This window comes from Eschrichtius robustus, chromosome 18 (genome assembly GCF_028021215.1).
Source record: "Eschrichtius robustus isolate mEscRob2 chromosome 18, mEscRob2.pri, whole genome shotgun sequence".
NCBI classification, from domain to species: domain Eukaryota; kingdom Metazoa; phylum Chordata; class Mammalia; order Artiodactyla; family Eschrichtiidae; genus Eschrichtius; species Eschrichtius robustus.
Window position 1 is genome coordinate 18,380,534 of NC_090841.1, and position 21,897 is coordinate 18,402,430.

At 38.4% G+C, this 21,897-nt stretch overlaps 3 protein-coding genes and 1 non-coding gene across 8 annotated transcripts in view; 2 read left to right on the plus strand and 2 right to left on the minus strand.

Annotated features, from left to right (window-relative positions):
• Nucleotides 1-73, plus strand: TRNAG-CCC (transfer RNA glycine (anticodon CCC)). The gene has a single exon. It is a non-coding gene; the product is annotated as a tRNA-Gly (tRNA).
• A 934-nt stretch (nt 74-1,007) lies between these two features.
• Nucleotides 1,008-5,239, minus strand: KCNRG (potassium channel regulator). Its single transcript, XM_068527001.1, has 2 exons — nt 4,659-5,239; nt 1,008-1,248 (listed from the first exon to the last, which is right to left on the minus strand). The coding sequence occupies exons 1-2, from the start codon at nt 5,237-5,239 to the stop codon at nt 1,008-1,010; spliced, it is 822 nt and encodes a 273-aa protein (XP_068383102.1).
• A 1,326-nt stretch (nt 5,240-6,565) lies between these two features.
• Nucleotides 6,566-18,496, minus strand: TRIM13 (tripartite motif containing 13). Of its 5 annotated transcripts, none has more exons than XM_068527065.1 (4): nt 18,409-18,496; nt 17,716-17,848; nt 9,988-10,168; nt 6,566-8,161 (listed from the first exon to the last, which is right to left on the minus strand). In XM_068527065.1, the coding sequence occupies exon 4, from the start codon at nt 8,151-8,153 to the stop codon at nt 6,930-6,932; it is 1,224 nt and encodes a 407-aa protein (XP_068383166.1). In that variant the 5' UTR covers nt 8,154-8,161; nt 9,988-10,168; nt 17,716-17,848; nt 18,409-18,496; the 3' UTR covers nt 6,566-6,929. The 5 variants fall into 5 exon arrangements, with proteins under 5 accessions (XP_068383166.1, XP_068383168.1, XP_068383170.1 ...); XM_068527067.1 differs by having other exon boundaries at nt 9,988-10,196; XM_068527069.1 differs by having other exon boundaries at nt 17,716-17,845; nt 18,409-18,487.
• Nucleotides 18,497-19,016: 520 nt separating this feature from the next.
• The window catches only part of SPRYD7 (SPRY domain containing 7), a 57,083-nt gene continuing 54,202 nt past the window's right edge, over nt 19,017-21,897 (plus strand). Inside the window, exon 1 of the mRNA XM_068527070.1 lies at nt 19,017-19,839. The gene's annotated coding sequence lies outside the window, so the exon portion shown is untranslated. The remainder of the gene's footprint in view (nt 19,840-21,897) is intronic.

Consider the following 21,897-nt stretch of genomic DNA (forward strand, 5'->3'; position numbering starts at 1 on the left):
TCCCTGGTGGTCCAGTGGCTAAGACTCTGCACTCCCAATGCAGGGGGCCCAGGTTCGATCCCTGGTCAGGGAGCTAGATCCCACATGCCGCAACTAAGAGTTCGCGTGCCACAACTAAAAGATTCTGCATGCCGCAACTAAAAGATCCCACATGCTGCAACTAAGACCCAGCGCAGCCAAATAAATAAATATTTTTTAAAAAGTAATATGTGTATTTGAAATGTTAGTAGAAGTTATATGCAAAAGCTTTTTACCAGAGTAGGTGCTAATTGGTAACAAAGGTATTTCTCACCAAGTGTTCAGCACAGTGCTTTACACGTAGTAGAGTTAAAACTGTTGAGTGGATTGAGCTCACATTCAAGTGAGAAAAATTTGCTTTTATGATGGCATGTAAGTCTAGATAGAGGAAAGGGCTGATTACTATGCCTAGGAAAGAGGGAAAACAAGGCCTTACAGAAGAGGTACAGTTGAAAGTGGGTCACCCATCTTCTTCATCATTATCACCACTGATAGTTACTGAGTGCCTACCATGTGCCAGGCAGTGTGTTGAGTGCTTTACCTTATCTCCTTTAATCCTCATATATCCTATAAGGGAGATATATTTATTACCCTCATTTGATAGATGAAAAAGTTGAGGCAGAGAGAAGTTAAATGACTTGCCCAAGCCATATAGCTAGTAAGTGACTTAGTTGGGATTAGAAATCAAGCAGTCTGATTCCATAGTCCATTCTTGAACGCTTTATAAGTGTTCATGAAGAAGAGAAAGGGAAAGAGGCATTGAAGGTAGAAGGAACGTGCGCCAAAGCACCAAGTGCACGGTGTTGTTTAGAGCAGCAAGTAGTCAGTGTGGCTTAAGCACTGTTAAGCTGTGGTTGCCCAAAGATGGCATGGTAGAAGGCCAGAAAGTTAGGGTGAGTACATATTTGACTAACATATATGCCCTAAATATGGAATTTCCAAACAAGAAAATGGCAATTTCTTTTTACTCTAAAAGAGAACAGAGAACCTCATTTCTTTTTCTGAGATTGCTCTGGCATGAGGGTAGTCTCTGGTTTCAGTGTTTTGTTCATGGCAAGAGCTTCAGGCTTTTTTATCCTTTCAAAGCTATAGCATTCAGTTTTGTCTTCAGAGGATACTGTTCTGGTGCTGACCAGATGGAAGCCTTCCATTAATAAAGTGTCAATCAGTAAGCCGAGGACATTAGTTCCGTTGGCCAGTTTTCGGTTATCAGGTTTTATAGAAACATACCTAGGACACACAAAAATGTTCAATTTTAAAACAGCCCTTTAATAACCAGCAAAACTAAACAGAAATATTTGATTTATAACCTCAAATAAAGGTATCAAACCATTTTTGATCAGATACTTTTAAAGACTTCATTTATAAATCCAAGCCAGTACTTTCAGGCTACTGAAAACAGAGACCTTGCTGTGATCTCCAAAGTCATTTTAATTCCACATTTAGGAATATAGCTAACATTGATGAATTTTCATTGAGAAATTATTTTCTGGAGCAAACAATTTGATCAAACAATTAAATTAGCTTAATTTTCATATAGTGTAATTTAACTATTTCCAAATTTTGTTTTCAACTTACTAAATATTGTTTTAATCAATTTAATTAATTGATTCAATCATTTTAATGAACATCTAATACATTTACAGTTTCCCCCTAGATCTAATTTTACCCATTACCAGCACTGACATTACAGATTTTCTTTTGTGACTTTCTCCTATCAAATGCATTTTTCAGGTGAAATTTTGCAGATGTTAAATGTCAAGAAGACTTTATTGTCAATTTTTCTCAATAACTGTCCATTGTTGAAGAGCAAAACATGGGGTCAAAAGGCTTCTGGAGTCAAAATGACAAAACTTTCTGGAAAACTTGATAGATACACATTATTCAAGAAAAATATACCTGAACTTTTCAGATTGACTATATGTTGCTTTAATAATGTCAACATAACATGTCCATAAAGATATAGCTATATTGCCCCTTCTTTATCTACCATCAGGATATTTTTATATCCTTTGTGTCCTCCCACCATTTGTTTATGAGATGTGAAAAAAAAAAAAAAGGCTTTAGTTCCAGGCAGCAACCTAAACTATCTGTGGTTTTATGGGATAAAAAGAGCCTTGGGGTCATCCCTGGCCTCCTTTTAATTATGATTGATAGAGTGGTTATTGTAGCTCACATTTAGAAACTCATTCTAGGCAAAGAAAAAAATTCAATAATAAAATGTAAGAATTATAAAACTACAAAGTACATATCAAAAGCACATTTATGTTTAATACAGCAAATTTTTAACATTAGTAAATCATTTCATCTACCCCCAAACCCCAGATCTTGATTTTATAGCCTAGAAACTTTTGTCAAAGAGAAAAAATGTTACAGAACATCTCACAAAATTAAGATGCAAATAGTATATAGTAGGTGATAACAAAGTGGAATGTACTTGCAAGAAATCACTTGGCCTAAATACTTGATTCCCTAAGAGGCCAAAATGAAAAATGGAAGATTTCAAGGCATAAGAAAAAGATAAAAGAAACTAATGGGAAATGGAAAATCAAAACTTATTTTAAAAACTTAAAAGGCAAGTACACTTTTCCATTTGAGCTAGTTTATAAAGGAAAGGTCAGATAGAAGATGGCTACCAAAGAGACTCTAGAATCCTGTGACCATAACTTGACTTGATAATGTGGTATGGCCCTCTGCAAGATGCACGCCAAGTATTTCTAGTACTGTGAACTTGAGAGATAATAACTGAGCAACTTGCTAGGTTACCAAGACCTCAGAGTGATAAATCATATTAGTAGAACATACTGAACAGCTGGATGATACACCAGACTCTAAGGAGCCATTCAAGCTTACTCCTCCACTTTCCACCTTCAAAAAAAACATCTGAATGGACAGATTCAGACCACAAGGAGTGAGCAAGAAATAAAAATGATTGCTAGCTAAATAATTATATACCTAAGGTGGGCCTCTTAAGACCAAGAGTTTTCATCCGATCACCTGAACTCCCAATAATGTCACCTTATTTGGGTTATCTACCTCTACTTTGAAATTGGAACTATAGAAAAAAATCACGACCACTTATAGGCTGAAAAAAATTCTAAACTTCAAACAACTGAAAAGAATACTCTTTGGTGATGCAAGAAAAAGTCAGTTTTAAAAATAGCTTCTGGTTTTGGAATTATCTATTTTGGAATTTAAATATGTCATTCTCTCATTAAGATGAAAAAACTTTTTTGTACTATTTGTAAAACACAAACACTTAACAGCAAAGGGAAAACTACTGTCACTGTGTACACACAAAGAATATCCCAACTTGAGTTTCTAATGTTTTTCAAGATTATAGTCATTTTCTCCAAATGCATAGCTTTTAGAGAGCATTTAGTATTTCCAGGATACCTTTTTATCTTGCATGTTCCTTCTTGAAATCAATGACACCGTTTTTTCTTAGTTTTTTAACTTTTTAGAAAGGGATCCCCAAAGATCTTAATCACACAAATTTAAAACAAAAAACAAAAAACTGGTAATTTCCCTTCTATTTATGTTAGTACCCCACCAACTGTGACCAGAGGTATCTTAAAACATTTTGAGGTGAAGATAGGGTCTTAGGTTTTCTCCACAATCAGCCTGTTAGCTGGATGTCTTTCCCCAAAATGACATTTCATGCCTCTTTGGAAAGGCAGGAAATTATAAAGCGTAAAAACTTAAGAATTGTCCTACTGCCCAGGGTTCTTCAGCTGGTATGCAGGACCAAGGGGTATGTTGTGGGAGGGGTAAACATTGATCGTTTCTGATGGTTACTGCAAAAGTTAAGAAAATATCCCAAAATATGTCTGTCTACCTTGACCCCAAAAATGTGTATCTTATTTAAATACTGTCAGTAAAGAACATATGCAGACTTTTTTTTTTTCCCTCCTGAAAATTAAGGCCAGCTTTCACAGTAAAATAATAGTGGGACAGCATTAAGACATTTCTAAGGGGCGAAAAAAAAGCGTCCGTGACAGTAGAGTGGAAATCCGCCTTAGGGTCCAGCCAAGAATAACAGGGGTAGAAAGTGACTGACTCAGAAGCAACTATCCTTAATATACTGACAGCCTATCCCAATATTTTGAGTTGTGTAAGAGTGCCAACAATGTAACAGGAGACCAGATTTGCCATGAGATATATCTGCCTTAATGGTGTTTAAAAATAAAGTGGAATGGAGAAAAATCAGTAGCCAAATCAGAAGGACTGAAAGAACTGTACATAGTGTAAGGAAATCATGACAAACTGTTGAGCCTTTACTATATACCAGCAACGAAAAGAAACCCTTGGGGAGAAAAAGGCTTCTCATTCCATAGAAATGGAACATAATCTATAAAATTGTTTCCTCCTACAACTTGAATGACCATAGTCCCAGTTTTCCCTGGACAATTTTGATTTATTCCTATTGTCCCACATAATAACGACTCCTTCTTTCACTCTGAAAAGTATCTCAGTTTGGACAATAATTATCTGGTCATTCCACCCAACTCTGCTGGTTACTCCCCCCAAAAAATCATTTTGAGTAATCATTCTTTTCCAAAACTGAAATGAGAAAATTTCAATTTTGAGGGGAAACATCAGGAACCGGTGTAGAATAGAGGCTTCAAAATACAAAATACCTGATTCCAGTTTGGTTATCAGTCGTGCTGTCAGAGCCGCACTGGAAAACCAGGTCATGGTAAGAAGGTCTTTGTGGAGGCAGTGGAAGTAAGGTCATCTGAGGAGGGAAAGAGTTACTACTCCAGGTCCGTGCTGAAGGTTGCTCTATAAACACTGTAATTCTCCCAGTTAACATCTCGATTGTTTTGCTGCAAGAGCCAAACACCCTGAAAAAAGCTTGAGTGTTTCGGCTTAGGAAATGTACCTCCACAAGAGCAGGTCTTGGCTGTAGCAGGTGTTCTTGGTTTAAGAGATCCACCAGAGGATAAAGTTCATAGAATAGAGCCTCCCTCTGAAGCCTGAGATAGTCTGAAAAGTCAGTGGGTAATAAAAGCTGGTGAGTTCTCAAAAAATCTAAGATGAAACTAAATAAAACACCATCTCTGTCCACAAAAATCTGGCCACCAACCATCTTGAATTCTTGGTCTCTGCCATCTAACATACGTGTCAACCGAGAGGCAGGAAACTGCTTTAAGGTTGAAGACCTTGTGGTGAATATCTTCCCTCCCACGTTCAAAGTGACCAGTTCCTGACTACTCATTTTCCTCTTGCTTCACACTAGAGGCTACAAACCATCAGGCACAGACTTAGGAACTTGAAAATCAACCTGTAACCACAAATGTTACATATGATTAAGAAATGTAGGGGAGGGGAATTTAACAGAAACAGAGACCTCGATTTCCAGGTAACTACTGTTAAAGCAAATAGTGTGTCCATAGCTGTGTTTACAAATTTGAGAGTTGCCTGGGAACGTACAGTATACAGAATGAAAAAGTAACAGATGAGGAACTCCATAGTTTAAGGAAAACTGCCAATATGTCTGAGGACATGTGTCAAATAGATCCCTTTACTGTATCCCATTAAAAAAAGAACCTTCATAAAAACCTCTTGTAAATCTATATTAAAAAAAAAAAAAATATATATATATATATATATATATACTGGGAGTAGAAAAGCATTCCCTGTCTCCAAACCTCTTATCTACTATGAGTCCTCATGGCAGAGGTAATATTTATAGATAAACATTGTCTTAATTTTTTCTATCCCTTTAGCAATTTAGTGGCTAATCTTGGATTGTCAGTTGGGGATAAGGCAGTCATTACCTCAACTAGCAGCTTATTTTGACTACTCTTCTCATAACGAGAATGATTCTTCTGTACTTGAAATTCACTTGCCACCTTCTTTTCCTGTCCCTGCTTGTATTACCTCCTCTCAACCAAATTAATAGACTGGGGTAAAGACCCTCTGGACTGTCAAGGAATGTCTTGTCCCATGACAGAAATAAGGTTGACTGAAAGCAGTTCTAAGATAAAGTCACTTCTTGTTTTCATCTGAATTCTAAACAAGGTGAAAAAATTAAGTATTTTTGTTCTGTGGGAGACAGGGCATCTTTATCTCATGTGAGCAGATAGGACAGCCTTATTGTTTAGCTGATTATTTTGTACTTTATAATAGCTGATAGTTTCATCTATCGTTAAATTAATCTTACTACTCTTAAGATTGCCATGATACTTTGGAACAACACTTAGCTGCCAGTAAAAAGGTGGCTTTTCCATTTCCTGCTCTTGCAATGTGTTTTTTTGTTTGTTTTTACCCATGCCTTTGCTTGCACAGTCACCTAACAGTTTTGTAGTTTACCTCCAAACTCCTTTGGTGGTAAATTTACAAAACCTAAGCAGATAAAAGGCAAGCTGAAATAAATCTCCACCCTCCTTAAAACGTAAACTTCGCACAAGGTAATGCCAGTTTTTGTTTACATGAGATTTACATTGTACCAAAAAAAGAAATCAACCCTCTGCAGAAAAAGTTGGAAATTCAATCCGTATCTTATTCCTTTTTTAAAGAATGTTCACTCAAAACAAAAAAGTTGCTTTACAAGAGTAGTCTTTATTACATGCTTAAGAACAATCATTATTACACTACCTCATCAATATTAAATCATGTACTCTCTCACATCCCCTTTTTTCATAGCATAAACACAACCAGTATTAGGGGTAGGATGCTTATTTCAAAAGCACTTAAAAAAGGAAGGAGGGTTCAGGACTACACTATTAAATTTCACTTTTATCTTTATACTACCTAATTTCAACAACATGTGTAGGACATTGTTTTTGAAAGGAGTACTTGTAGAGGAAAATATCTGACTGGAATCTTGACCAAATCTGAACTACCACTCTGTATTCTGACAAATTTCTAACAAAAGACACAGAACTATGTACTTTAAACAGGTTTTATAACAGTTTATATTTGCACACAAATTCTGCCACATTGTTCAGCACCACCAAAGTAAAATTCTTTAATCTTTCACTGAAAATGAAAAACCCATCTGCCAACTGTTCCCAGTAAAAAACTGATTGTTCTACAAAATCAGCTGATTTAGTCAGGTAGGAACTAAAGTTTGAAAGATTGTCTTTCCAAGTTGTGATTTCATCAAATAAAGACCATTCTAGGAATATGGTAGGACTGAAGAAAATGAGAAGGCCAAGCAGAATGATTACCACAAATAACAGATAAAAGCTCCAAGGAATCTTGCTAATGAATGTGCCAGTGTCTTGAGGCAAAGAAAGTTTATCCACATCTACTAGTTTTATGTCTTCCCACTGACTGGTATCAAAGTTCTTCATTAAAGGGCTTGAGGGCAAATTAGAGGGAGGCAAAGGAGTTTCCTTGATGACTTTTATTTTCTCCCTGAACTCCTGCATCTGTTGCAGAAATATGATGGGTTCTGACACATCTTTGAAAGCCTCAGCAATGTTAAAGGCCATTCGTTGTTCCTGCAAGATGGTGTTGAGTTTGTTGATCTCTGGGTCATAGGCCTGCATAACTGCAAGTTTCATGGTCTCAAAGTCAGAAAGGATTTCATTCTTCTTTTGATCTAATGTGTGTTGTAACTTCTCAAAAAACTCCTTCACTTTATCTGAATCTTTAGTCAGCAACTGTAGAGATTTCCTTTTGCTAGTTTCCAAGGTATCCAAGCGAGAAAGAGCATCTCCCCGACGCCAGGTCTCAAAGCTCTGGAAGAGGGACTCAAAGGCATCCCTTTCCTGAGCATAGGCATCTTCGATAGAACAGAAGACATGCTTGGTGTGGTCACCACGAGTAGCACAGATCCCACAGATCAGCTGCATATCAGTCAGGCAGAAAATGTTGAGAGGCTGCCCCAAGTGTCCTTTGCACACTGGCATTTTGGGAGAGATCTTGATCTTGTTATACTTTTCCACAATACCCTTCAGGGAGTAATTAACCTGCAGGCTACTGACCCCGGTGGCTGAAGTTTCCTTGCGGCATGTGGGGCACTTGAATGGAGATGATCTCCACAATGAATTCCGCACGTTCCCCTCTAAGATCCCTTCTAAGCATTTTTTGCAAAAGTTGTGCGAGCAAGGCAAAACTCGAGGATCGTCAAACAGACTGCAACAAATTGGGCACGTGAGATCTTCTTCAAGCAGCTCCATCACATCTCCTACCAGAGAGAAAGAAACATTTTATTTTACTCCTGTAACCCCTTCATTTGGACTATGGACTAGTTAGAAGAAACTATCTTCATAGCCATTAAAAATGATTTTTCACTGAAATAACCAAACAAAGGAAATAAGTGAGAAATTTGTGAAGGGAATGCACACCAAAGCAGATTTAATCTGCTGGGACTAGAACACGCTCCTTATTAGTAGGGCTCCCTGTACACAAGGCCTTTGTGTGGGCTTTCCAACAACAGTCTTTGGCTGAGACAGGGTTAGGACTAGGACAACTGCAAGTTGAGCCAGCAGGACCCAACTGCTTGTTTTAAAACAGAGCTGACTACTAGCTGTCAGAAACAAAGCCACTCAGTGTCTGAAGAGAATGAGCTCTTTAGTCTGGGCCCACAATTATAAAATGGTATGCTATTTAAAGAAAGCAGCACAGAAATATAAATCCAAGCATGTACTGTCACGTAGACTTTTATTAAAAACTGGCATATTTTTCTATTTCAAAGGCAAGATTACAATTATTAAAATCAGAGGTAAAAACATAAAATGAGAGAGCTGCAATTCATTCTTCCCTAGAGAATTAAGTGAATATTTTTTCAAACCACTGGAACAGTAATCAAAGCCAGTGGGGACAAACCTGGGCGTCCCTAAGACTCTTCCAGGGCATCTGTGAGGACAATACTATTTTCATAGTAATACTGAGATGTTATTTACTTTTGGCACAATGTTGACAGTGCACTGTAAAAAAAGCAGTGGTGAGTAGACACTGCTGGAGCCTTAGCAGGAATCAAACAAGGCAACAGGTAGCACCAAACTGGATTCCTGGTTATTGTATTCTTCACCACCACGTACCCACGGTGGGGGCAGGGGTGAGGGCAGCCAGTTTCATTTTAGAATGTTCTAGATGAAGCAGTAAAAATTATTCATTTTACTAAATCTTGATCCTTGTGGACATGTCTTTTTAATATTTTGTGTGACAAAATATGAAGTAACCACAAAGCATTTCTACTGCATACCAGCAGATACTGTCTGGAGGAAAAGCAATTAGCTGATTGAGCTACAAGCTAAATCAGCTGCTTTTTTCATGGAACACCATTTTTACTTGAAACAACAAATGACGAACTATGGCTGTGCAGACTTAGGTATCTGGCAGATATTTTTTTGAAAATGAACAAAATGAACCCATCACTTCAAGGGAAACAAATGACAGTATTTCTCACCAATGATAAAAAGTTGAATTTTTGAGTGAAAATTGGATTTTGGAAAACATATTTGCCACTTAAGAGCTTGTAATGAAACAAGTGGTGAAATTAACATGTGGGTTTTGGCTTTTTTAGAGGAGAGATCATGTATAATGAAATATGTCACTATTTGGAGATCTACATTACACAGTGAACTAATTGGTTCAAATCACCAATGTATGTTATAAATCATACATTCTAATACAGTTAAATATCTATATATAATACACATGTAAATAAAAGCTCTTGGGAGCCTTAGTTTTTAAGTGTAAAGGGGTCCTGTGACCAAAATATTTGAGATCTCTGACCTAGAGAATACCATAGAGAATACCAATTCTCAATACAAGTTTATTCTTTTAAAATGTACATTTTAAAACTTTTATCCCTGAAGTTTTAGAACCAAAAATAGTGCTAAATATGTCCTCATTCAGTTTACTGATATATACACACACATATATCGCATTACCACCAAAGTAACAAAATAGGGTCTACTAATCTCTATGCCATCTTATAACCAAAAGTAAATAATTTTTTTTATTATATACTTTTTAAAAAACATATTTATTTATTTATTTATTTACTTGCTTGTGCCGGGTCTTAGTTGCGGCAGGTGGGCTCCTTAGTTGCGGTTCGCGGGCTCCTTAGTTGCGGCTTGCGGGCTCCTTAGTTGCAGCTTGCCAGCTTAGTTGTGGCACGTGGGCTCCTTAGTTGCAGCATGCATGTGGGGCCTATTTCCCTGACCAGGGATAGAACCTGGGCCCCCTGCATTGGGAGCACGGAGTCTTAACCACTGCGCCACCAGGGAAGTCCCAGTAAGTAAATAAATTTTAACAGTAATTTTAAGAATCACAATTGGAGCTACAATCTAGAAGATAAGTAGTATTTAAAAGATAAGCTGACCTTGCAAGACTAATTAGTTTATGGTTTTCTATTAGGTTGTGAGAGATATATGTATAACAAATATATAATACATATATATGTAGAATTAGAGCAAAGAGTATTCTGTCAAATTTAGTGTTACACGGCAAAAATGGTGAAGCTTATTTTTCTGAAAAATCTTTTGTGACATGGCAAATCATACAACCTTTGAAAAGCATTGAGAAGAGAACGGCTACAGAGACTGAGGTTAGTGTGCTCTCTAAGAAGTTATCAAGCAGCTATAAAACATTCTCTTTAGAGCAAAGAAGGAAAACTTTTGATGATCTTCCATCACTAGTCCTGGGGTTCTACACTTTATCACCTCCATTGATCTCTGTCATCTTTCACCTAAGAATTCTATGCTAAGGCTAGATTCTGGAGTAAACTGTAGAAACAGGAAAGTAGTGGCAGCAGCATTCAATAAAGTAAACCTAATTGACTCATCCTTGCAAGGTTAATACTTCCAGAGAATCCTATCCAAGCATATTAAATAAATAAAAGGAAAAACAAAGGATACCAAGTTTTGTAATGAGAAGGAGAAAAAGGGCACACAAGACAAAGAGAAACTTTTAAGAAAACTGAGGGACCAAGAATAATTTTAAGGCAATCAAGTATGATCAAAAGGAAAATGTCACACACAGGAAAATTTAGAAATAATAAACAGTCATCCCAAAGCCACAATCAATTTACAGCTCTTAAAATGAACCAGAGGAAAAAAGTTGGTATTTGGAAAGTCCCTTTTTTAAGAAAATTGCATCAAAATCATGGTAGATCCTATTGTTCCACTTTTAGTGATGTAACTTAAAAATTTTGGTTTATAATTTAAAGATTCTCATTTTAATCCACATTAAAACTAAACACTATTTTCTTTTCTTAGCTTTATACTCAAAACTACAATCACAAAACTATGTGACCACTTCCACAGCTGACTTTTAGAGAAAACTGAGACATATAGCCTAACAACCCAAGAAACCATGGCAAGTTTGTTGCCTTAAAAGTTTTAAAGGAAAATACATAATAAGGTTTTTAGTCTCACTAAGTGAAGGGTATGCTTTTCACAGTAAAGGAACTTATAGATCCTTTTCTTAAAGTGTGGCTAACACATAAAAATCTAAATAAATCAATTGAGCTTACTCCTTTGACGAAACCAAAGTACATATCCCCCCCCTTCTGGGGGACAAATACAGATATCAAGAAATTTTATGTGAACAGAATTACTGTTCACCAGTGATAAAATTTCAACTTAACCGATGTCAAATTAAGTATATAAAGGCAAATAAGTTTTCCAAGATTCATTTCTTCTTTTGAATTAAGAATTTCCCAAGATTTATTTATTTACTTACTTACTTATTTATGTATTTATGTATTTACTTATTTAGGCCACGCCACGCAACTTCTGGGATGTTAGTTCCCCAACCAAGGATTGAACCCATGCCCTCAGCAGTGAAAGCGTGGAGTCCTAACTACTGCACCACCAGGGAATTCCCAACAATTTCCCAAGTTTTATACCAACAAAGAAAGTAGCCAAATATATACCTAGTTATCTACCACCTCTCTGGTTTTCAACTTTATTTTCCTACCATATTTATACTTTAAAATATACTTTTTAATTTATGTAGAATAAAACTCACTCCTTTCAGTACGCCGTTCTATGAGTTTTGACAAATGCACAGTTGTATAACACCACCACAGATTTATTTTTAAGCAAACATTCAAGATATCCACACTTAAGGAAGACTATGAAAACTGTTTGATCAATACTACCTTGAGTGGGTATATAGCAACAACAGTCTCTGCAAATGAAAACAGTAACACAATAACCAGAATATTAAAAATGGAAAAGCCAACACTTACAAAGGAGTCATAAACTAGAAGTAAAAGCTAATATATATGACTTCTCCCTCCTGGAAGCCCTTTTGTTTTTATATGATCAACCCAAAATGATTACAATTGAACAGGTACTCATTTTATTCACTCTTAAAAGGTAATTTTAATAAAACCTTTTGGGCTTCCCTGGTGGTGCAGTGATTAAGAATCCACCTGCCAATGCACAGGACACGGGTTTGAGCCCTGGTCCGGGAAGATCCCACATGCCGCGGAGCAACTAAGCCCGTGCGCCACAACTACTGAAGCCCGCGCGCCTAGAGCCCGTGCTCTGCAACAAGAGAAGCCACCACAATGAGAAGCCCGTGCACCGCAACAAAGAGTAGCCCCCACCCGCCGCAACTAGAGAAAGCCTGTGTGCAACAATGAAGACCCAACGCAGCCAAAAATAAATAAATTTATTTAAAAAATAAATAAAACCTTTTAATTAAAAGAAACTTTCCTATTAAATCTTTGAACTTCATTAGCTGATAGCAATATAAAGTTCAAAATAATACCCATGATTTCTTTTCCAAATCCCATTACAGAAGAAAAAGAAAAGCCAATATATTACACCTTATGTCTGAGAGATTTAAATCAAATTTCCATCCTGCTTTGAGGCATCTCTGAATTCAGGAATTTTAAAGCAGTATCTAAATACCTAACAAGTAACTAGATAGCAAATTCTGAAACTCACTTCATAGACAAAACTACATTATGTGAGCTCTACTAAACAGACAGCCACCAATCAACCTTATCTTGGAACAAAGCTTAGAATAAAAGAGCTCACCTTTAAAAAGTATCACTTCCTCTCATCCCACTAGTTAATCTTATTTTCAAGTTGTATACTGTATTTTCAAGTAGTATACTGATATTTTAGTATGAGATCCACTAATAATCGTTTCTTGAAACTTACTAAGAATCTATTAACAACTACTGAATCTAGGTAGAGGATGTAAGGATATCTATTGTAATATATTTTTAATTTTCAGTATATTTGAAATTTTTCACAATAAAAAGTTGGAAAAAAAAACTAAAGAGGGGACCAATAATAAGAAAACCATATTGAGCTAAAAAAGTAAAACTTCAAAAACATTAGCTAACTATGATAAGCTTCAGAGAGAGCTTAATCTGCTGTAATATTGTTTTATCTTTTATAAAATAAAAAATATATTATTGGAATCTCTGGATCAAGGCCTGTGATGAGACTGACGTACTTGTTTTGCTCTCAGTCTATGACCTTTGACAAACCACTTAGTCTTTCTCCTCATTGAATAAGTGTTTTGAAAGGTATCTAACAATATATGAAAATTATTTACCAAGTTTTTTTTTTAATACTCTGTATCAATGTGTTATTAACACCTTATTCTGGCTTTTAGACTGTTCCAAAACTTGTATGATCCAAACAGGATAAAGTGAGATTAAGAAAAAGACAAAATTTCTGAAAACTTAAAAAAGGAATATTAAAATTAATATACCATATACTCCAATAAAGATGTTTAAAAAGAAATTTAAGGAGCCATAAAAAATAAAATAAAATAAATATACCACATATAGCATCTAAAATAGCTTATCTAATTGTTATGTGGCCCTTGCAAACACAATATAATTTACCTTTGTGTCCATATAAGACATAAGTAACTTACCTTTTCTGGCATTATCCTAGAATAAGTAGTAGTCAAAATTTCCTCCAAGGTATTTCTAGTAGAATTCCTGATAAGTAGGGCAAAATAAACCTAGTACAGAAGGTCCAGCAGCTTGGAAGGCCTACCTACTCAGAAAATTCACAAGTTTTTGGACTAAGGTGACAGTCTCAAAAACAAAAAACTAGGTCATTACCTTCATAGTCCAGAAAAACTTGGAAAAAATTAGTTTTTTTCCTTTCCTTCTTTCTCTTCTCTGTGCCACTATTTTGCCTCGACTTTTCCTTTGTTTATTCTTCTTTTAACTCATCTTCCCCATTCTATTTCAAGGAATGCAATCTTTTGATTTCCTCTTATTCCTTCCTTATCTCACACCTCCTCTTTACCTTACTTCTTATGTTTCTTTCCCTATTTTCTTTTCCCTGTATCACCTGATAATCACCCAAGATATTATTCTGTAATCCTGTAAATCAGCAGCATTAAATCAATAGTTTTAGGATACCAGCTAGATCAGATATCCCTATCCCATTTTTGTACAACTACTGAGAAATCTAAGAGGACACCGAATGGTGTTGAATCCCATTCTCTCCCACCCAGATGAAATCAATTTGAATATAATGAGGGTCTGAATTTGAAGGAAACATACATATAGCCCAAATTATTCTCCTGGTCTGGTACGAACCAAACCCAGACTACTTATCTTTACATGTTAAGAGTTAAAATTAACTTAAATTGGAACTACTGACTTCTGCAAAGGTTTTACAAACTAGAAATGTCTGGTTTCTTTTCTCCCAAATAAATATAAACAGGTTTAAATGAAGGTGGCAAAATTCTACCCCTAGAACAAATTGTCTTCTTTCACAACAATAAACTTGGCAATCATTAACCTAAATTATTATCCCCAACAGGTTGGTATCTATTAAAAGTTTTCATCATGTAGCTCTGCATTTGAGGTTAATTCCTGCTTTCAGAAAGTACTGTCAAAGTCTAGCATTCAGTACACAGTAAGCTAGATCTACGTAGATAAGTGAAATTATTTACATAGTATGTAATACTGTGCCAAGTGAAAACAAGTATTTAGTGGATAACTAATAAGTACTACCTACCTGCTAATAAGAACTTCTGAGATGGAAATGTAACTGGTCTGAACAAAGTTCCTTTTGCTCAGTGTAGAATTACATACGCATTTTATTCTAAGTAAAACTGATCTAGAAAATATTTCAAGTAGAAAGCTAATTATGCTAAACTTTAAGCAATTTTTAGGTTGGCTATATTCTATATACAATGTTGGCACTCCTCACTCATATTCAATACTGCACATATGCAGGGGAAGAAAGGAAGAGCTCCTCTGGGACTTTTAAATGGGGAGCCAGGTTACTGCCAAGGAGATATACTTGTGGTGCTTATGCCACAGGAAAGACAATAATTTAAACTATTGGCAAAAATTTTCAGTTCAACATTTCCTTAGAAATATATTTACATCTATAATGCAAATGAATTAGAAAGCGTTCACATTATGGGAATTTGCTTTATATTTACAGAAGGCTTAACTGGAATGTAACTATTCTGTATGTCAAAGGACACCTGTTTTTGGTTAACTGTTATGAGTACTATTCCTCTAGCACCATTCTAGTATCTAAGAGTCCCAAGGCAAGGTAATGACAATGGCAGTGTCTTTCACGAATAACAACAATGGATAATCCAATGATCTAATGACATTTTAAAATATGAAATATAAGCCAAAATTCCTGCCCTAAATTCAGAAATATAGCACATTTAAAAAGGTATTCTTACTATAAAAGGTGTGATAACTGCCTTACAAAAGGACATAGAAAGCTGACACCATACCGAAGTTGGAGAGGTTATCCATGCAAGTGGACTTTGTTTTTCTAAAATTATAAAAGTAATTTGTGATTATAGAAAATTCAGAAAATACAGGAAAAAAATTACCCATAGTTCCATCGGCAAGGAATAACCATTATCATTATTTGGTATATTTCTTCTAACATTATTTTGGCACATTCCTCCCAATCCTGTGTGTTTGCACACACACATATTTTAACAAAACTGGAAGCATAACACAACTTTGTATCCACTTTTTTCACTTGTTTCATCATATGCATTTCCCCTATTGTTATAAATTCTTCTAAAACATGACAGTCTATCTTATGGATATGCTGTTTCTTATTGACTGTTTGTTTTGGGGGGATTGTAACATTTTAATGAACACTCTGTAGAAAAGTCTTAGTCCAATTGTTAGGTGGGTCAAAGAGTAGGAACATTCTTAAGGCTCTTGAAAAGACTGCCAAGTTCCCCTCTAGAAAGGGCATACCACTTTCTGAACTCTGACCAATGATGCATGGCACTGCTCCACCTCTCCATGCAATTCCCAACCTTACAACAGAATCATACTTTTGTAGAGCTTAGTAAAAAAATAAGAAAAAGGCATACTTTTTTACCATACACTTTTTTACCATACCTACCTAAGTTTAACATATAAAACAGTTTAAGGCAGTTAATATTAGTATGTGTCTACGTATTACCAATATATGAGAAATACATGGTGCTAAAAGTTATGGGGTAGGAATAAAACAGAAGTACTGGGCTTAAAAACATCTTAGAGATCGTTTAGCTAAACACCTAACTTTACAAGTGAAAATACTGAGCCTCCCCTGCTCCCCCAAATTGTACACAGCAAGCAAGGCATAGGACCTGTGTTTCCCAATTCTCAGACCTTAGCACTATCCAGAAAGTGGGTCAGGAATTCAGTATCCTCATCCATCAAATGGAGAAATTTAATCATGAGCTCTCTAAATCCCTTCTAAAATTCTATAATTTTTACAAAGTAGGTTGTAACAGGTTCTCCAGTGAAGGGTAAAGAGCACTGAACCTGCATCTGAATACCTAGCTTTAAGCACTAGTTTTACCCTTCATGGAATGAGGATTTTTACAGTACCTACCTCATAATGTTCTTGGAAAGACTAAGTAATGTGTGACAATTTTGTAAACTACTGAGCTACATCAGTGTAAGGTAATTTAATTACATATGTCTACAGATACTGTGAAAACTGTAAATACTCATTTACAGTGTTATGTTAGAGGATGAGTGTATTAACCAAGAAAGGTCCTAAAGGAGAGCTGGACTCCCTTGAACTGTAATTTCAAGGGAGGACAAAGTAAGTATTACATAGCATAGCAGGTACAAAGCATGTTCGTGGAAATGGGCATAGCTGAACAACAGCTATGGCATAAGTAGGGCCAGGTAACCAATAATGTAGAGAATGAAAATAACCTGGTGTTATGGAAGGACTTGCCAGAGAGGTTTAGTACATCAGCTGGTGCAAAAAAGATGGTATTTTTAGGGAATGATAGGAGAGCAGGAAGAAACATATGTGCTTATTGTGCAAGACAGAAGTAGAACCAATTAATCAATAGCTCCATCAAGTTCTACCAGAGGGAGTGGCTATGTAAAAGAAATTTTGCTTTTAAAATACCTTTTATATAAAGGTCTCTAGAGTCACAAAACTGAAGCCCTGTTGTATAAGCCCTAGCAGCAGTGACACAGAAGGAAAAAAAAACCTATTAAAAAAAAAAGAAAGAAAAGCTGCTGTAGCCTCTTTTCCTTTGCAGTATGAATCTTTGGATTATAGTATGTTTCAAATAATTGTCACATAAAGAATTTCCAAGTATGGAATCAATTTTTCTGAGTTTTGACAAAATATGAAAAGAACAAAGACCACCCATGAGGGTGGGAACACATACATTCTACACACAGGTCAATTTTGAAAGGTTCTGGGCCTGACGAAATTGGATGCTTTCTTTTTTTGTTGGTTTTTGTTTGTTTGTTTATTTGTTTTTAACGTAGGGAAAAGTATTGTAGTTTACCTCTGTCCCCTGCAAGCAGGTGTATTGGTCAGGGTTACTATTTCCCAGGGCAGAGCAATCAGGTGTTGGTTTTGTTTGTTTGGTTTTTTTTTTTTTTTTTTTGCACGTCGTGACTGGTAATCAAAGGAGGCTACTGTAAAGAAAGAACAAAGAACGAGGGTATTATGCATTTATGTGCACAGGGTCCTTAGTCTTCACCCTCAGTTTTTTCAATCATTCCCCACAAATAAAGCCAGCCTGCTAGGACCCTGATGAAAAAGCCAGGAGCATGGGAGAGGCTGGCCATCTCTGTGCTAAGGAGCTTCTCGGTTAGGGCGCCCTCCCACGGGGCCAAGCAGCCTCCCCAAGTTCAGTGCCAGGGGATGGTCGCGTGCTCTGACTCCGGTTCATGGTCGCCTTTTCTTTTGTAGGCGATCCCGAGGCGCTGGAAGTGAAGCCAGGCGTGTTGGGTAGCGGAGCTGGTTTTCAGCAGCCCGGGCGCGCTGCCCCCGCCGCCCACCCGCACGCCGTTGCTCCCCATCCCCCCGTTCCGGGGCCTGGCTGCTTTCGGCTGTGCTGCCGGGACTGGAGCGCCGACTGAGCTCTCCGCCAGGCCCCCCCCACCCCACCACTCACGCAGGTGTCTGCCCGGCCAGGGCAAATCCCCACCCCCCTTCCCCGTAAGGACCCGGGCGGCGGGTACTTATCTCGGACCTCCGGGACCGCTGGAGAGGACCCGCCGGGAGCCGCGCAGCGGCCAGTCCTCCAGCCGCGGGCACCGCGCGCTAAGAGCCGGAACGGCTGCAAAATGGATTCGCGGCGCCGACGGGCCCCGCCCCAAGGCCCTCCTCCCCCGGCACCTCGGTCCGCCTCCTAGGCCGGGCCTCCCTTTTCCCGCGGGGAGGGAGTGGGTGAGGGGAGGCGGGAGTCCTTCCGGTATCTCCAACCGCCACCGACGACCGCCGCTGGCCGCAGTGCGCCTGGGAGAGGGGAGGGTTCCTGGCTGCTGGCTTCTCTCCTTTCCAGAGGGGCTGCGCGCGCCCGCGAAGCGCCGTGCCCCGGGCGCCGAGAAGGGGACGTGGATCGTGCAGACCCGCGAGCTCGGCCTGGACGGAGCGCGGGCGACGGGAGGCGGCGTTGTCCCCGGTGGAGCCGCCTGGGAAGAAAGCCGGCGCGCAACAAGATGGTTGGGTTTGGATTGTTGTACTTTTTTTTTTGTTCGTTGAATTTTTAGGAACAAAAAAAAAAGCCCAACCCTTCACACCGCTTCATCTGCATCTCTCAGGACCAGAGGCCCGGCCACAGCGGCTTGGGGGGACGGAGACGACTGTCCGCCCCGCACCCCACAACCCGGGGTGGGTGGGACGGGCGCCCGCGCTGCTCCAGCCGCAGCACAATCAAAATAGTTAACTACTGCACCCACCCACACCTTGCATCTATGTATTTCTTTGCAGGCTTTAGGCCGAACAGTAGCCACCCAATTCAAGGTTTCTTTTTAGGAAAAACACCACCGCCCTTTTCTTCGGAGAGAAGGAAAAATTCAAGTATGGCTCTAAATTATCAGCCGCTAGCCTGACTCACTCTTCTGACGTCCGGCGCCCTGTATAGGGACCTTCTCTGATAGCAAACGCATTAAGCACTTACCAAGGAGCGGTTGCAAGAAGATTGCAAAGATGAAAGAATGGCTTCTCCAAAACTTGCCATCTTGGGGGATGTGAAGCAAGGACAAAAATCACAGAATATGCCCTGGGGTTGAGTTCGCCCCCCCTCCCCCGCCCCACTTGGGGAAGTCTGGGATTTGGAAGTAGAATTGGGGGGAAAGGTATTCGAGGTCTATTTACAGTCCTTGGACCCGGTGACTAATAATGCTAGCTCAAACCCCATAAAAAGCTCCTCCCCACTCCCTTCTGAGATGTCCAGTTCCTCACCATGCCCGGGGTCCATTAAATCCAGTTTTGTGTGTGTCTCCCTTAAACCCAATTTTGCCTTTGAAGAACAGTTCCTATATTTATGTCATTTTGTCTTCATAAGAACACTGTGGAATGGAAATTATGATCTTCATCCTATAGATGAGGAAACGGATGAAGTGATTTCTCCAAGGCAAAAAACAAGAGGCAGCGCTGAGACTCTCAAGTCAGATTCCAGGTACACGGTCTTTCTACGGCACGGTAACTGTCAGTGCCAACGAAAACTGCACCCCAGTCTCCTACTAAATAAGTGTTATTAAAAGAAAATCAAACACCTGATTTGTAGAAACATTTTGAATACCCTAATATTAAAATGATACAAGAGTGAAAGGTTATTAACTCATAAATCAGAAATTGTCCTTATGTAATTATATAATACATATGTGTATCTGGTTGTTGGTAGATAGCAATTAACTTCTAACCAACTAAATGTAAAACATTGGTTAAATCTGCATAGAAATCCCTAGATTGTTTTAAAAAAAAATTAACTACTAAGAGACCATCGTATATTAAACTCTCTTAAGTGTAGAAAAATAGGGAAGGAAGAATAACCTATTTTCCCTCCCATGGTCCTAATAAATCAGCCAATCAGGGAATCACCACATATAGTGTGACTAGAAAAAGAGATTAAAACCTGCATACACGGGGCTTCCCTGGTGGCGCAGTGGTTAAGAATCCGCCTGCCAGTGAAGAGGACACAGGTTTGAGCCCTGGTCCAAGAAGATCCCACATGCCGCGGAGCAGCTAAGCCCGTGCACCACAACTACTGAGCCTGTGTGCCACAACTACTGAGCCCCTGTGCCACGACTACTGAAGTTTGCGTGCCTAGAGCCCGAGCTCTGCAACAAGAGAAGCCACGACAATGAGAATCCAGCGCACTGCAACGAAGAGCAGCCCCTGCTCGCCGCAACCAGAGAAAAGCCTGCGCGCAGCAACAAAGACCCAACGCAACCAAAAATAAAATAAATTTAAAAATTAAAAAACCCTACATACACGGATTAAAACCCACCCACACAGCTACCTCCTTCCTGGAAGAGCACACTATAACTAGATCCCATACCGAGGGACTGTCAAAATTCTTATCACACTGGAATTTCCTTTTATTGACTGTTCTTCAAATAAGCAGAATAAGCTTAAGATTGGAATTCATATGTCACCACAGCAATAAGATGTAGTCTTATGTAAGTTTGTCTTTTGTGAAAAATATATTTTTACAGGTAGAATTTCTAATGTTATATATTTGAAATATATATATATATACACACATATATATTCTTATTTTTGTGATTTATTTCATGGTGTTGTTTTTGTCCTGAGCCTTGACAAAGGTGAAATCCACCAGCTTTCCTTCCACCTACCAAGACATGATCAGATGTTCCATAACAAGAGGGACAGTGCCAAATTTGGTGTACACTGAAATGTAAATTATCAGAATGGGGAACGTCTAATACTTAAGACTGGAGCAGTTATGTGCAGGAGAGGGGTGCTGGTGAGCCTCCTTAGATATACTGGAACATTTCATTACTATTCTGTCCTTCCCTTCCCAATAGCTGCCAAAGTCATGAATGCAAGCCCCAACATTCCCCAACGAGAATTCCTGGCAATACAAGGCACTGACATTGCAAGGTGTAGCAAAAAGAGCAGACACTTTGGAATGAATTCTGCATCCAAACTCTAGCTCTGCCATATACAAGTTGTTCAAGTTACTAAGCATCTCTAAGCCTCAGTTTTCTCTTCTGTAAAATGGGGATCATGTTTCACTTGATTGTGAAAATCAGATAACATACAAAGCAACCAACATGGTATCTGACATATAGGAGGTACTTAATAAACGGTTGCTACTGCTATATGGGAGAAGAAAACCATGCTGGTTTTGAATAACAGTTGTTTTGGATTTGTAATGTGAGGCTTAAGCACGATAGTCTTAAGCAGAGCTAAACTGCCTATGCAGTGGAGGAAGCTAGCACCATAATTTCTGCTTTTTTTACACCCAGCCCAGGGTGGCCTTTTATTTTATTTTATAAATTTATTTATTTATTTATTATTTATTTATTTTTGGCAGCGTTGGATCTTCGTTGCTGCGCGCACACTTTCTCTAGTTGCTGAGAGTGGGGGCTACTCTTTGTTACATCGCGGTGGCTTCTGCTTGTTGAGGAGCACAGGCTCCAGGCACACAGGCTTCAGTAGTTGTGGCTCGCAGGCTCTAGAGTGCAGGCTCAGTAGTCGTGGCGCATGG